The following is a 16,271-nucleotide window of genomic DNA, read 5'->3' on the forward strand; positions in this document are numbered from 1 at the left end:
GGTCGTGTTGGTTAATCGTGATAGTATTCTATATTATTGTGTCTTGTGTACTGATGTTTGGCCGTTGGTCTTTTTATTTCTTAGTAATGGCGTTTTCAGGGTTTTTTATTCGACTTATGACTTATGAATGTCCCTTTGGTATTTTTCTCCATACTTTTATTTTATTATGAATATTCAGAATCATAAATATTGTTTAAAGACATGATATTAAAAAAATCCAAATTAAAACCGTTCTTGTTCTACTCATTTCGGCAGCAGAGGTAACATATTTACAAATTTCAATATCTTGGTGGAACAATACAAGTATTGTAGTCGTGTACGTCGTTTTTATCGATTCTTGTAAGATTTTCATATGGATTGATTTGTCCGTCATCATTTTGTAATACGATATGTTGATCGCGTTCGCCTACCGTACTTCCTGATTCTGATAATTCAGCAAAATTTACCATCGAGAGTGAGTCTTCTTTGTTTGGTTTGCAATAAACATATACTTCGTCGTGACTGCATAATCGTTCATTACTGAGTTCACCTGCACAGAATACAGGAAAACTGTCTAACGCATCGATATTACGGGTACTCATATTCACGGAGGCTTCAGAATTTGTAAGTTCTTTGAGGCCAAACTCATCCGTGTTAGAATCAAGATAAGAACTGTTTTGATCTTTCTGTGATGCTTCTCCATATTCTGGCGAAGAAACTTTATGCGTACTATCAGATTCGCCATTTTCTTTTGAATGCAGACAAGGATTGATGTAAATGGTATCGGCAATAACTTCCAGATACGATCTTTCAGACGTTGGAGAATTGTGATCGGACTTATTTTTATGGGGATGTGCTGCTACAGCAGACATCTCTGTATGTAGTTTTGATACATTTGGGACCATTTCACTTTCGCATATGGATTCGTAATTTGATGAGAGATCTTCGGTATCTTTAGACACATTGTTTGCATTTTCATTTACAGTTTTGTCTAGCTGCACATTTAAGTGTCCTGTTTTGTATTTGTGAATAATACATATGTTACATGTTATTGACAAGCACAACACTAAGACAAGACCACCAGCTAACAGGCCATAGTACACTAGCTTTTCCTTCGATGAAAAACCTGTATCAAGAAAACAATGATATGCATTTGTACACTTGTGTTTTGTTTTTGTTTTATTTCAAAATTTCTACGTTTACATTTTTAGATATACGATGTACACATACTTGCGAAACGCTTGTAAACTTCAAGAATATGGTTCAATAATATAATGCAACTGGGTTCAATATTGTATTGTTTACATACATAAAATCCTATATGGATCAGAAAAACACATCAATACATGATAGGTTGTTCGTCTTTTCGTCGTTTTAATATTTTTGCCACAATTTATTTTGTCTCTTTTCAGATAATTAGTTTAGATTCTGCCATTGGTATCTTCCGTGTCTTTTTTAAGGAAATTTTTTAATACATATTAGAGGGGCGCTAGCTACGAAATATGAAAAAAACAGAATGGGATTTTGTATGGTTCAATCATTAATAAAAGTGAAATAAAAAAAATAATAATGCAATGTTGTTATAATATAAAAAAATTAAAAAAAAACATCGCAGATGAAATATTCACTTATAGGTGAATTGTTCGACCTTAATTAATTTTCTATTCATTTGACCTTCAGTGTAACCCATTACATTTGTAGCTTGAAATTGGTAACGCATGAAATAATTGTGTCTGGTCATCAAAAGAAAAATAATGTCAACATTAAAAGTGAAACAAAGCTTAACTATTTCGTCATTCTTATACAGGTAAAAACGAGCCTTAATTGATTTTTTAACCTATAATATCAAATCAAACAGACCTAAAAACAAAATTTTCAATTGCACAAGATCACTAGTTTATTTTTAATTATGTTTATTAAATGTGATGTGACCGTCAGCAGTCTACGGAGGTCATATCGAAAGTTAATTAGATGGCGTCTATTCTAAAATACACACGAAGTATGATCGAGTATAACCATTGTTAACAGTTTATTTCAGACGTATTGTAATATGGATATACATTTTAGTTTGTTGTAAATCAAATATGAGAACTTGAGTCAAATTGTTGAACATGGATTGACAGTTAATGCCCCTTTAAGTGGCCACTGAATTTCTTACCTGTTTCAGGTCGATCTTCATCGATGGCTTCATTGTAAAGGATCGTTGATGGCTTGATGTCTTCATTTATAAGGGAAATAATAGTTCATTTGCTTAAATCTTAAGTAGTTTTAATCGCAGAGAAGTCGAAGCGAACAAAAGCACATTAAATACCGAAGTGATGAATATAAAAGTCGTTAAAGTATATTTGTTTTAACTTATGACGAACTGCTTATGAAGTACATATATGCAATATGAACAGCGGTATACTAATGTTGCCTTTATATAGAGAACCAACTATCACTTTATGAAATTCAAAGACAATAATAAACAACTAATTTGATACAATATAATTATTAAAAGCTTGAGATTCGGCTTGCTGTTTCAAATAGTTGCTAGTTTATTTAGCCTTAGACATTCGGTATGACCCGAACGAAATTTTACACGTAAAGAAAACAATTAATATTCACTGTAGATGAATATCTTGCGTTTAAATTGATCAATTGAAAGAGAGGTTTATATTTATGGAAATAGGAAAGTTTCAATGTTGAATTTGAATGAATGAATGATGTATAACCATAAGGCCACGTTTTTTTAATTTGTTGGTTTACGGATTTTCCCCATAAAAAAAAGTCGGGTCGGTCGGTCGGGGAAAAAAAGAAAAAAAATTATCTTTCAAGACAGAAAAATATGCAAAATAAATATATATTTCACCTTTCTAACATGCTATTTTGTCATCATTTCTTAAAATTTAGTTCGATGAAATATTAATCCTCAGCTGTCATAAACATCGCATGACATTGTCTAATAATTTCCCGTAAAAAAGGGGGGTGCACGGACAAAGACGAAATTTAATCGTCATTTCACAAACAAGAAGAGATTCGCGTAGCTCTTAATCAATTACAGAAAACTTGGTGATTAATTCAATTTAATTCAATTTTCAATTCAAAGTTTTATTGCCAAATTTTACAGTTTGTGACATATAACAACAACAACAAAAAAATAAGAAATAACTAAGTAACTCAATATATATATACAAATTCAGGTAAATATTAAAGGGTCCCCTGTCCTCAGTTCCATTGACCTTTTTATAAAGGATCCCAGTTTATTCACTTGTGTTCGTGTTGATGGGTTAAGTATATATATATATATGTGTCTCATGTCTCATGTCTATTTCTAGATTCACCTTCCGTGACAAGGTAACACTACGACTATTGAAGTTATATTTTTATATAGCGGATGTGGTCGAGTGATCTAGAGCGCTGGACATGAGGCTAAGCGATTGGTGCTGTAGTGTATCAAATGTGTGAGTTCGAATCCCGCTGAGGGACGGACAAAAATTTGACAGTAGAAAATCTAACTCTAACACTGTTTGGTGTAATTTTCAGACATATATATATATATATATATATATATATATATAACTTTGTCATTGTCAGTAAGGCTAGCAAATGAATTGCTTTCTCTGTTAATGCAATTAAAATATGTTAATCTAATGTTTGAATTGTGAGAGCAATTTATTAAGAAATGTTTCTCATCATCTAGTACTTTGCATTTTTTGCAAAGTCTCTCTTTTTAAAATTTTAAAATGCCTTCATTTTCCAATCAATAATGAATGGTCACTGATTCTAAGTTTTGTAATTAATTTTCTAAATTCAAAGTTTGAGTAAGAGAGGTAAGGTTTGATAAATAGATTTTGCTCAAGTTCTGATCTTCAAGAACGGAAACTGATAAAGAAAAAAATGTTAAATCGTCGTACGAAAATAAGTTTTAACACACGTGTCAAAAAAACGTAATAGACTCGTCCACTAAAAATACGAGAATATAGGGTTAATCTGTTGTCATGCATTCCCGTTTTTTATCCAAATGGCCGATATATTTTTTTATCTATGAAACAAGAAAATTCCAAATGATTTGTTAATATTCAGTATTTTAACTTGATATCCACATTTGGACAAGTCTATTCCTATGAGATGATGCATCTTACGGATTGATGACAAATAAGGGAAACGAACTTTTTGTGTAAGTGGTTTTAAACACAGGTTTCGTTCCGCCAAATTATTTGCGCAAACGACATTTCAAAGTCAGTTATAATTGATTTGTCTATTTTTAGAAACATAAACTGGAAATTCTATTTTTTCACAACAGAAAGTGTTATCTGGACTAAGTCGGGTGTGTCTATTTTCTGTGCTGGTCTGTGTATTATGTATTCGGGTTTTGTTTTCTGTAATTAGTTAAGACTTCAGTTTTATAATGTATATCTTTAATATTCATTTGTAAAATTTACTGTTTGCAATAGCATAAATTGTTCTAAATAATAAGGCTGTTCTTATCACAAGCAGAAAACCCTGGCCGTATTTTGCAGAACCTTTTTCAACTTTTGATCCTCAGTGTTGTACAACATTGTACTTTTTTTTACTTTCGTACTTCTATATCTGGGCGTCACTGGTAAGTCTTGTGTGGACGTGGCGCGTTATTGGCGTATTGAATTTTAAACCTGATGCCTTTTGTTATCTATTATTTATGTGTTTCTTTGCATAATACGTTCTCTTAACCTATTTATTTGCATTGTAGTCCTGTAATATTATGTTGTCATGTTAATGTTATATTTAACATTGCCATTAAAGTGAGAGGTTTGGCATGCCAGAAAACCAGGTTCAACCCACCATTTTTTCCTTTAAAAATGTCCTGTACGAAGTCAGGAATATGGCCATTGTTATATTATAGTTCGTTTCTGTGTGTGTTACATTTTAACGTTGTGTTTCCGTTGTGTCGTTTGTTTTCTTTTATTTTTGAGTGTGAATTCACATTACTATAAGACGTGTCACAGTACTTATCTATCCCAAATTCGTGTATTTGGTTTTGATGTTACATTTGTTATTCTCATAGGATTTTGTCTAATGCTTAGGCCGTTTCTGTGTGTGTAACATTTTAATGTTGTGTCGTTGTTTTCCTCCTATGCATAATGCGTTTCCCTCAGTTTTAGTTTGTTGCGCCGATTTTGTTTTTTGTCCATGGATTTATGAGTTTTGAACAGCGGTATACTACTGTTGCCTTTATTTATCAATTTTGCTCGTGATTAATGCATTTTATTTCATAAAAAAAGAATATTTTAATTATTTTTCAGGGATAATGCATTTGTAAGGGTCGGCGGGAATAAAAAAGCATGAAAAGTCAAATTTTTTCTTATTCTGAAAATCGGAAAAATCGGGTCGGCGGATCCGTAAACCAACAAAATAAAAAACTATGTTGATCAAAAATAATTAGCTAAATAAATGACTGTGAGTATTATATGTTTATGCTGAATATGGTATAGAAGTATAAAAATAAGAAGATGTGGTATGATTGCCAATGAGACAACTCTCAAAAAGAGACCAATTGACACAGAAATAAATAATTACAGGTCACCGTAGGGCCAAATGACACAGAAATCAACTACTAAAAGGTCACCGTATCACGAAATGACACAGAAATCAACAACTACGGGTTAAACAATGAGCAAAGGTTTTTCTTTTGAATATTGTTTTTTTGTAGAAAGGTACATAAATCAGACAAGAATCTATTTAATAAGTAAAAAGACCCAAAAAATATATTATGTAAAATGCAACGGCTGAAGTATGGCAATGTGCAAATACCGGACAGGAATGATACAACACTGTAATATAAGCGCATATCGAGATTTTAAATAAACAAACCTGTCAGTCTTTTAGTTTGCATATCAGTAGTTATAACAGTTCCACTCACAGTATTGTACAATGAGCCTTTAAATATATTAAACAAAAATGTTATATAGGGACTTGTATTGACATATGAGATTAAGGTCTGTATTGAAAGCTTCAATTCATGGAAATGTTTACATATCCTATCGAAATATCGTAGCTATAACATGGTTCTTTGAAAACAATATATATATATAGACAAAATAAAGTAACCGCATTTCAGGAACATATCAAAGAAATTTTCAAGAGGTATTCTAAATTCAGCATCAATTATTGTTTCTAATTGGATTCAAATAAAAACGTTTTCATTTTCAAACAAATAGTCTGGTGTGCATCTTTAAGAGTAAATTTAATTATTTTACCTGAAATTTTAATTTAAATCATTTGTGAAATTAATTTCTCTTACTTTTCGTTGTATTTTGAGGCTCTGTTTGGGATGTGTTATCTGTTAGGGATTCTATAACTGTCGTAGTAAGTATCTTGTCTACAAATATGTGAATATTTGATATTCTATCAAAACTTCAATTTTCAATCATAATGCACCATGTACTTCTATCGAATTTAAAGTGAGCGGTTTACCTATCTATAAAACCAGGTTTAATCAACATTTATTTACATAAGAAAATGCTTATACAAAGTCACGCATATGACAGTTGTTTTTCAAATCATTCGTTTGATGTGTTTGAGCTTTTAATTTTTCCATTAGATTATGCACTTTTCGAATTTTTACTTGGAGTTTGATATTTTTGCGATTCAACATGATTAGGGAATACAAAAAAGGCCTAAAATATACTTTACTGTGAATGGCGTTTGATAATTGTGGGGTCTATAATTTGTTCGATGAAGTCCGACTGGTTGAGGATGATCGTCTACCAGTTTCCATTGAAAGATTTAACAAATAACTGTTCCGTCAAAATTTTTCCGTCGATTTCTTGATAATAAAACGCAGTCAAAATAGCACAACCTAATTATATATATATAATCAGTAGCGGATCCAGAAGTCATGCTTCAGTGATTCCCTATATGGTCAACAACAAAAGGGGACCCTCGCACCAACCACACCCCCTAATTTCGCCTCTGCTAATCATGTAATCAACTCCTATATTTTTCAGGGAATATTTCATACTTCACATGATGCTTGCAAATACAATGAAATTATGAACCTGATTGTTTAACTTTGGAATAGATTGAGATTTTTTTTTTCATTTTTCCTGTTCGGTGCCGTTCATTGTAGACAGTACAATATATCTTGATATTTTTAATTCGTATATTTTAACTAATTTGATTCGTTCAGGGATAGTCACATGTTAAACTATATTTTCGAATGTAGATAGAAAACGGCGGATAGCAAAAAGCATATTGCACAGCAAAAAGCATATTGCACGGTTATTTTTAGGATATCTAAAAACCAACATACTTTGTGTGACGTAATGTAATGAATTTCGGGATATTGTTAAAAGTTTTATTTAAAATCTCTATGATCGTTTATTTGAAGACAAAACATCTTCAAATACATCAGTAAATGAAATAACAACTTATATGTTGTGAATGTCAGAATATGATATCTATAAAATTCTCAAAAAAAATGAAACGGCAATGTTGATACAAATATGGTCGAAAATTAATATTATAACAATTATAGCCTATTTATGAGGTCAATACAGGATATATCGACCCAAAGATGTATACTGACCTCGGACTTCGTCCTCGGTCAATATATCCTTGTATCGACCTCATACAAAGGCTATTATTGTATAATATCAAATTCTTCTACAGTTTCAAGTCAGATCTCATAGTATGTAAAAAAACAAAATCCATGAAGGAAATTGAACTTGTTTGCTTTTTTTTATAGATATTTGTCATAAAACTACTTTCACTGTTGATTTAAATTAAGATGTGATGTTTAATTGGTTATCAAAGGTACCAGGATTATAATTTAGTACGCCAGACGCGTAATATGTGTGGGATCATTCTTTGTACGTTTAATCAAACAATGATATTTGGTGAACTTTAATAAGACTAAATAACTCATACTAGTGAAAAGACATAATTTATGAAGTTGTAATAAGAGTTTATCCTTTATAGCTATTTTATAAATCGACAAGAAGAAGAGTACGGCAAGTTCTTATTGGATATAAAATTTCTATTCTCGCTCACCAAACAACAAATTATACATAGAAAACATTAACTAGTATCTATACCTTTAGTAGTATACTCATCTGTAACTTGTGTGTCATTGATATGAGCTGTCAAAATATATGTAAAGGTTGATTTAAAAAATATATAATGTCCTTAAGATAAAATATGATTTTAGAAACATATATATTCAAAGCCAATTAGGTAAAAGAATGATCTTTTAAATTTAACATAATAAAAAAGAAAATATTCAGTATATACATGTTTACTGTCAACAAATAAAAGAATATTTTCAGTTTTTCACTTAGGTCGAAAACAGATAATCTGCAAAATACAGCAAATAAATTAACTTTTCATCACTATTCTAACATCTACTTCTACAAAATATAATATGCATTGTACAAATGGCTTTATCGTTCCGATTACTAAAAGGACATATCTAGAGATGTCAAAGAAATAAAGTGGACACAAGAATAGTCTGTATGTAGAGAAATACATTTATTAGTCTGGCATTTTAATATTGAGTGTGATCATCTCTCTCTGTTGTTCCAGAAAAGAGTTTCGGACGCATATAATTTATAAAGTGTCATTTTAACAACAATGAGAACTTATGCTACATTCAGTTTATTGTAGACACCTTACTCGTCTCTTGGTGATGTATATTATTTCCGACGATAGTGATACTATTCTAATGTGTTACATACAAATTTTATCCATGATTATGTGTTTATAAGCTTTGTGTCCTCAAATAATTTCAGAAAATCTTGTGCAAATCAATAAATTATGATTTTAATTTAGTACATTTACTGTAGAGTTAAATATGAATATGTTTCGTTAATTCATTTTGTTAAAAGTGAAACCTATCAATAATGATATGTAGATTAAATTATGAAACAACTACGTCTTATATAAATTGAGATGTTAAAAGGTGGCGTGTACAATAATAAAATGTACATGCGACATGGTTTTCCTTCTGGCTTGCTGGTGATTTTTTAAAATTAAAAATGACGCAAAATATGAAAAACTTATATGACTAAAGCCCTTTTTTTTATACCAAATAAGTCTTAGTATAAAGGACCGTCATGTTTACTATTATTTCTAATTTGTGTATTTTTCTGTTCTGATTTGTTTTTATATTGTAGTTCTGTCATGAAATGTTGTCATTTTAGTGTAATATATAACACTGCCATAAAAACGGGATGTTTGTCTAGCCACAAAACCAGGTTCAACCCACCATTTTTTCTTTAAAAAACTGTACCCAGTCAGGAAAGTGGCAATTGTTATCTTAAATTTCGTTTCTATGTGTGTTTGTTGCATTATCGTTTGGTTATTTGTTGCACTTTAGTATTTCTGTTGTTTCATTGTTTGTCTCTTATATTTGATGAATGTCTATCAGTTTTAGTATGTAACGCGGATTAATTTTCTCTCAATCGATTAATAACTTTTCAGCAGCGGTATGTTACTGTTGCCTTTATTAATCCTGATATATTTTAAACTTACAGTGCAATCGAAGTGTCACTCTTGTCTGTTTAGCAACATTGTTGATTGAAACCTCGCACCTATAAAAACCAAGGTCTTCCTCTGTTATATTTGTAATTTCTAAATTGTATTCGCCTTTTATTAGATCTTCAATTATCCTTAATCTGTTGTAACCGTATGCATTTGGATTTATCTCTAAACCAGCTGATATCAAGTACTGCTTTCGTCGCCATAATGACGTGGATGCTCCAGAATTTCGACATTCCAGTGTTATGGCCTCCCCAAGAATAACCAATTCAGTCTTATACACTCCTCCTCCACCAAAAATAGCAACTTAAAATGAATAGAATATGTTTGATGTTTTCAAAAAGTCATATACTATAATTAAAAATAGATAACTAAAACTTACTGATTAGGGAAGTGCATGTCCTGTGACTTTTTTAACTAACAAACATTCACTTAACTTTTATATTTCTTTCAGGTGGTATTGTGAAGAATCCAGGCATTTAAGAATGTTGTCCTTGAATAATTTACTAATTACTATTAATCTGTGTACTGCATTGACATGACTTATATCCCTTCAATACTGTAGTCTATTGCATTTTTATGTCGAATCCATACACGTTCGTATTTATCCCGTATTATAATGCGGTATAGGGTTTGTTCACTGTTGATGGCATTTGGTGACCTGTAATTGTTTTTATCTGAAATAATTGTTTTTCGTCATGGTTACAAATAAGGAGGTTCTTATTGTAGTAATACCTAGTTTACGCTGAAGAAAGTGTTGTGTAAATTTTGACGTTTGGCGGGAAAGTCCGTGGTCGTTTCAAAGGTTATAGGGTCGTGTGCACGGGATTCTGGTGTTCAATAAAAGAAGTATTTACAGAACTCTCCATATCCAAGAAATATTGTATTTTCCCTGGATTATATAAGCGAGTGGTGAATAAACTCATCATAGAAACCAGGAATGAAATTTTGTATTTACGCCAGACGCGCGTTTCGTCTATTTAAGACTCATCAGTGACGCTCGTATAAAAAAAAAGAGTTAAAGGCGAAATAAAGTACGAAAGAAAAGATCATTGAGGACCACAAATTCCTTAAAGTTTGGCCAAATTCAGCTAAGGTAATAGATTTCTTGGGTAGAAAAGCCTTAAAAGTTTTGTGAAACAGTAAATTTATAATTATAACCATATCAACGATTATCAGGTCAATACAGAAGTGCTGACTATTGGGCTAGTGATACCTTCGGAAAATGAAAACTACACCAGCAATGGCATCGACCCAGTGGTTGGAAATAAACTCATCATAGATAACAGGAATGAAATTTTGTATTTACGCCAAAAGCGCGTTTCGTCTACTAAAGACTCATCAGTGACGCTCAAATAAAAAAATGTTAAAGGCCAAATAAAGTACGAAGTTGACGAATACTATTGCAGTTATGTCAATGATCTTACATAAAATAAGACCAGTACACCAACATAGTTACGTGGTATATATATTTATTGTGTAAAAGCAATGTCGGAAATTGAAAGGACACTCTGTGCCGGATACACAGTAAACGTATATGATGGATTGGACATTCTTATTGACATAGCAGACTGTTTCACCTGGTGGATAGACTGCAGCAAACCGCACTGTCTGCTATCAAAATATGCCGCACTCGAGGGACGACTCGCTGTACCAGCCAGCACTGTATGGTAATGACAGATCGACCCATTCGGTGGACAGACTGTTTGATAATTATATTTGTATATATATAACTATTCGTTGTGACTTAATATCGGCAAAGAGACGGTGTTTGTAGTTTAGTCCATTGTGCATAACATAGATAGATAAGTATAAGTTTTTAGTATTTCCGTATTGTTTATGGATCAAAATATGAATCCATATATGTACTGTCTACTGGGACGTTCGTTTAAGATTAAACGCCCTACTTGTACGAATAGGGAATAGAGAATAAGTAACCAACTTGACGTCCATCTACTTGTTACCCTTTACACCTCTTTGCACTATGGTTATCTCGTCGCAATTCATATGAAATTGAACATTTCATCATATTTTCATATTCGCAACATAAGTGACTTTTGAAGAAAGGGCAACGTATAACCAGTAGGGCGTTTATATCTTAAACAATTCGTTCCAGTACATGCCAAATCCGGCAATACTATAAACTATATATCTATCTACCGTATATTATGCACAATGAACTGAAATTCTAGTCGATATATAGTATCAACAAACAGTAATATATTTACAATTTTAATATAATCTAACACCCTGTCTTCCAGCTGGAACGGTCTGTCACCACAAGACTATGTTGCTGGTACATTCTGTCTCTCATCAGCACGTGCTGATGAAGTCTGTCCTCCGGGTCATAATCAATTCCAGACAGTGCGGGCTGGTACAAAGTTGTCCTTCTAGTGGGACACTATGTTACTACTAGACAGTGTGGGCTGGAACAACCTATTTGTCCATCGAATGGGACAGTCTGTCACTACTAGACAGTGCGGGCTGGTACAACCAAGTTGTCATTAGAATTGGAAAGTGTGTCACTACTAGACAGTACGGGCTGGTACAACCAATTTGTCCTTCGAGTGGGACAGTCTGTCACTACTAGACAGTGCGGGCTGGTACAACCAATTTGTCCTACAATTTGGACAGTCTGTCACTACTAGACAGTGTGGGCTGGAACAACCTAGTTGTCTTTTGAGTAGGACAGTCTGTCACTACTAGACAGTGCGGGCTGGTAGAACCAAGTTGTCCTTCGAGTGGGACAGTCTGTCACTACTAGACAGTGCGGGCTGGTACAACCAAGTTGTCCTTCGAGTGGGACAGTCTGCCACTACTAGACAGTGCGGGCAGGTACAAACAAGTTGTCCTTCGATTTGGACAATCTGCCACTACTAGACAGTGCGGACAGGTACAACCAAGTTGTCCTTCGAGTGGGACAGTATGCCACTACTAGACAGTGCGGGCAGGTACAACTAAGTTGGCCTTCGAGTGGGACAGTCTGTCACTACTAGACAGTGCGGGCAGGTACAACCAAGTTGTCCTTCGATTTGGACAGTCTGCAACTACTAGACAGTGCGGGAAGGTACAACCAAGTTGACCGTCGATTTGGACAGTCTGCCACTACTAGACAGTGCGGGCTGGTACAACCAAGTTGTCCTTCGAGTGGGATAGTCTGTCCCTACTAGATAGTGTGGGCTGGTACAACCAAGTTGTCCTTCGAGTAGGACAGTCTGCCACTACTAGACAGTGTGGGCAACCAAGTTGTCCTTCGAGTGGGACAGTCTGTCACTACTAGACAGTGCGGGCAGGTACAACCAAGTTGTCCTTCGAGTGGGACAGTCTGCCTCTACTAGACAGTGCGGGCAGGTACAACCGACTTTTCCTTCGAGTGGGACAGTCTTCCACTACTAGACAGTGCGGGCAGGTACAACCAAGTTGTCCTTCGAGTTAGACAGTCTGTCATTACTAGAAAGTGCGGGCTGGTACCTTCTGTTCTCTGAAGTTTTTGTAGTTTCGTCAATTACACAACATGGTTTTCCCCCGAACAGTGTTCATTTAATTTCAAAATAACTTATTCCAGCTCTGTTGGCGTAGTTCTGTCGTTTTGGTGTAGTTTTTTTCATTTGAACGTATTTTTGTTACATTTGATGAAAATTTTCATTTAAATCTTTTGACAATTTCGATTATAAACATATAAGATATGTTCACGATTTCAAAATGTGCTTTCTATGTCAAAATGAGGAACCAGACTTTTGTTGATCAGGATGTCCCCTCAAAATAACTTGAAAGTTGTGAACTAAATTTTTCCGGATCCATGTTATTATCTTCATATATAAGCATCACACTAGTAAAATCATAACATGACTGCCTTCATTTGTAGCATACCTGGGCCTTTGAATTACCTTGTACTTGAAGGAATATTGCATATGTATAGCTAGTTATATACATCCTTTGTCCTTTACTGTTTCCCCCTAAAATAAAGTTGATTTATATCTGGCGTAAAATTCACTAACCCCTTTCAAAACGCCTATAACTAAAATCACTGCAGTTTACATAAAACATTGGTTGGCATGCCCTTTTTGAAATATGAATCATCGTACTAAAGTGCCCTTTTCATGATTGGCTACCTGCCCTTTTGAAACCCTAGCTGGAACACTGCTGTGATAGTCTGCTCTGTCAATTTGATCAACTTGTACGTTTACTATGTTTTCTCACAGTATTATAGCTATACTAGCATATTCGTATGTTCTTTTGATTTATGAGCATTGACAGCTCACAGACAGCCAATTGACAGTCCCGATTGGCGTTTCTCGTCTACTTATATACCTGTGGTCGAATACATTAATATTTCCTTACTATGACGGTTCTCTAAATGTTCCCCTAACGGAACATAGAGATTCACTGCTTACAAACACACCTATAATTTTAGACCCGGTCACTAAATTTCTTGCCAAACTTCTGAATGTGTCTAATACTTGCTCAAGCGTTAACAAATAAGATTCTCCCTAATAGTAAGTTACCACAATGAACAATAACCTTTACTAAAGATTATCCAGACAAAACGATTAAAACTATTGAAAGATCAATGGTCAATGCCTTTCAATCCAAATTAAACATTCATTTCCTCTCTTTTATGACATATTTGCCATACGTATCTTTTCAACTGGCATCTAAGGGTTGGTTATTTTGAGTATGCATGAAATAATTGCCACTCAGTGTACCTTATTCAAACAACAAACAATTTAACACAAATAGTCATAATTTGCATGAATGCACATGAAATATTTGGACAGAAATGTTTTGAATAAACTATTTGACTCTCATATTAGCCGCTACATTTCTATGTAGATTCCTTTTAATAACATCATTCACATAGATATTTATAGATTGTTTTATTGTCTTACAAGATATTGGAATAAATAATGTTTTAAATAACTTAATTAGAATAGTTGCTGTCATTTTTAATAATACAAAATATATAGGATTACACCTGCTTGTGAATTCTATAATTTTAAAAGCAGATGTGGCTGATCTGATATTTAGGCTAGCAAAATATATATACCTACCATACTGTAAAGAAATCAAAATAAACAACACATATGATTTCATTCTACAGTCTCTACGTCATTCTAGATCCTACAAAGAGAACAAAATTGTGCTTTCAATTCGTTTTAAGTACAATGCAGCCATGAGAGAACGAACAGATGGATATTTTCAAATTGTACCATCTATGCCATTAGGAATCAGATTGATAAAATTGAACTACATTATAATGGTGCAGTAAAAAGGAAACTATTGACATAAAATAAACATTCTAAAGACGTTAAGTTTACATTAAAATTATTTATGCTAGTTCAACATTCGTATAATATTCAGAACTCAATTTATGTATTGAACTGGTTAAAGATCATTATCAATGAAGACAAAAATATAATTACCTTACGTTATGAATTTAACTAATTGTTGTAGCTTTTGTATCAAAAAGTTAATTATCCATTGCATGTGAATTCCTGTTGCGCAAATGTTATTGATTTCCTGGGACACCAAATAACAATTGAGAGGTCAATTATACCGGAAAATCTATTTGCAATAATGAGGAAATCGTTTTAAAACATCCTTTGTTTATTGTAATTTATTTATTTTTAACAATTTTTAAACATCAATATATATTCTACATATTCTAAAAAGATATAATAATGTAGTCTAGCTATACTGATAAATCTTGAATTAAAATAAAAACATCTAGACTATATTTTGACTCTCTGAAAATAGGTATTCAAAGACATGCAGTCTATTAACATTAATTGTCTAACGTATATTAATGCTTATTAATAAATTAATTCCTTTATACCTCATTTTTGTTTATGACAAGGAATACAAATATCAATTTAGAATTTACTTTAATATCATACAAACTTCTACCTTCTACTATCGTGTATTTTTAACTATTTCCTCGCAGAGGCTTCCAAGTCAAGAATATGGCGGTTGTCTTTCACTTGTTCCGATGATAGCTATAGATTTTAGCAGTTTTTATGGACTTCCTCTTTATAAATTTGCTTTGGAGATCAGTATTTTTGTCACAACTACATGTATTTTCCTAAATCCTGATTTTTTTGTAATATGTTCAAACTTCCAGGCTAGAATCATGTGCCAAAACTAATTCCGTGGTCACCAGAACGTTAGTGAAATCAAAAGATAGAAAGTTGAAACTTGAATTATCACAAGTCAGTTTATATAATTCATCTCGAACATTATTATTATAATTTCCGAGCGGTAAATTATTTGTCCCGAAACATCTCTATCACCGCAAATGGTAAAAAAAAATGACATTTTACAACCATTATAGTCTGTATTTCTCGAAGATATTGGGAATTTTTATATTTGCCCTTAGACCAAAGACCCATGGACGAAAACAAGTTTTAGGATAACAGTAAATGTGCTGAAGGTTTTGTTTTATTCTTATTTTTGTCGTTAGGATAGAAAAAAGAAAGAAAACATACTTCGAGCAATACAGACTATTGTAATGTATCTGTTATAACATATTGATACTTGAATCATATCTTACATGATAAAGATGAATTGCAAAGGAGAGGTCAGAACTAGTATGTCAACTGCCAAAATGGGGATTCGTCTCTAAGGCACGAAAAACAGAAAACAGAAAAACACATTCATGAAAGGGAAGGGAATTGTAGTTACGACGTAAGGAACATATCCGATATCATTTGTGAAACGGTTATTCCATAACGGTCAACCAACTCGTGATGGCGTCCGTAAAATTTACGAAGGGATGATTTCAACTTCACCATTTG

At 32.9% G+C, this 16,271-nt stretch overlaps 1 protein-coding gene across 1 annotated transcript; it reads right to left on the reverse strand.

The window, feature by feature from the left end:
- Positions 1-227: 227 nt before the first annotated feature.
- On the reverse strand, positions 228-15,017 carry LOC139522381 (uncharacterized). Its single transcript, XM_071315907.1, has 8 exons — positions 14,901-15,017; positions 14,529-14,598; positions 9,472-9,783; positions 8,037-8,081; positions 6,242-6,319; positions 5,812-5,877; positions 2,138-2,197; positions 228-1,105 (listed from the first exon to the last, which is right to left on the reverse strand). Exons 2-8 carry the CDS (start codon positions 14,569-14,571, stop codon positions 279-281), a joined length of 1,431 nt encoding a protein of 476 aa, XP_071172008.1. The 5' UTR covers positions 14,572-14,598; positions 14,901-15,017; the 3' UTR covers positions 228-278.
- Positions 15,018-16,271: the final 1,254 nt, after the last annotated feature.

This window comes from Mytilus edulis, chromosome 5 (genome assembly GCF_963676685.1).
Source record: "Mytilus edulis chromosome 5, xbMytEdul2.2, whole genome shotgun sequence".
Taxonomy (NCBI): Eukaryota; Metazoa; Mollusca; class Bivalvia; order Mytilida; family Mytilidae; genus Mytilus; species Mytilus edulis.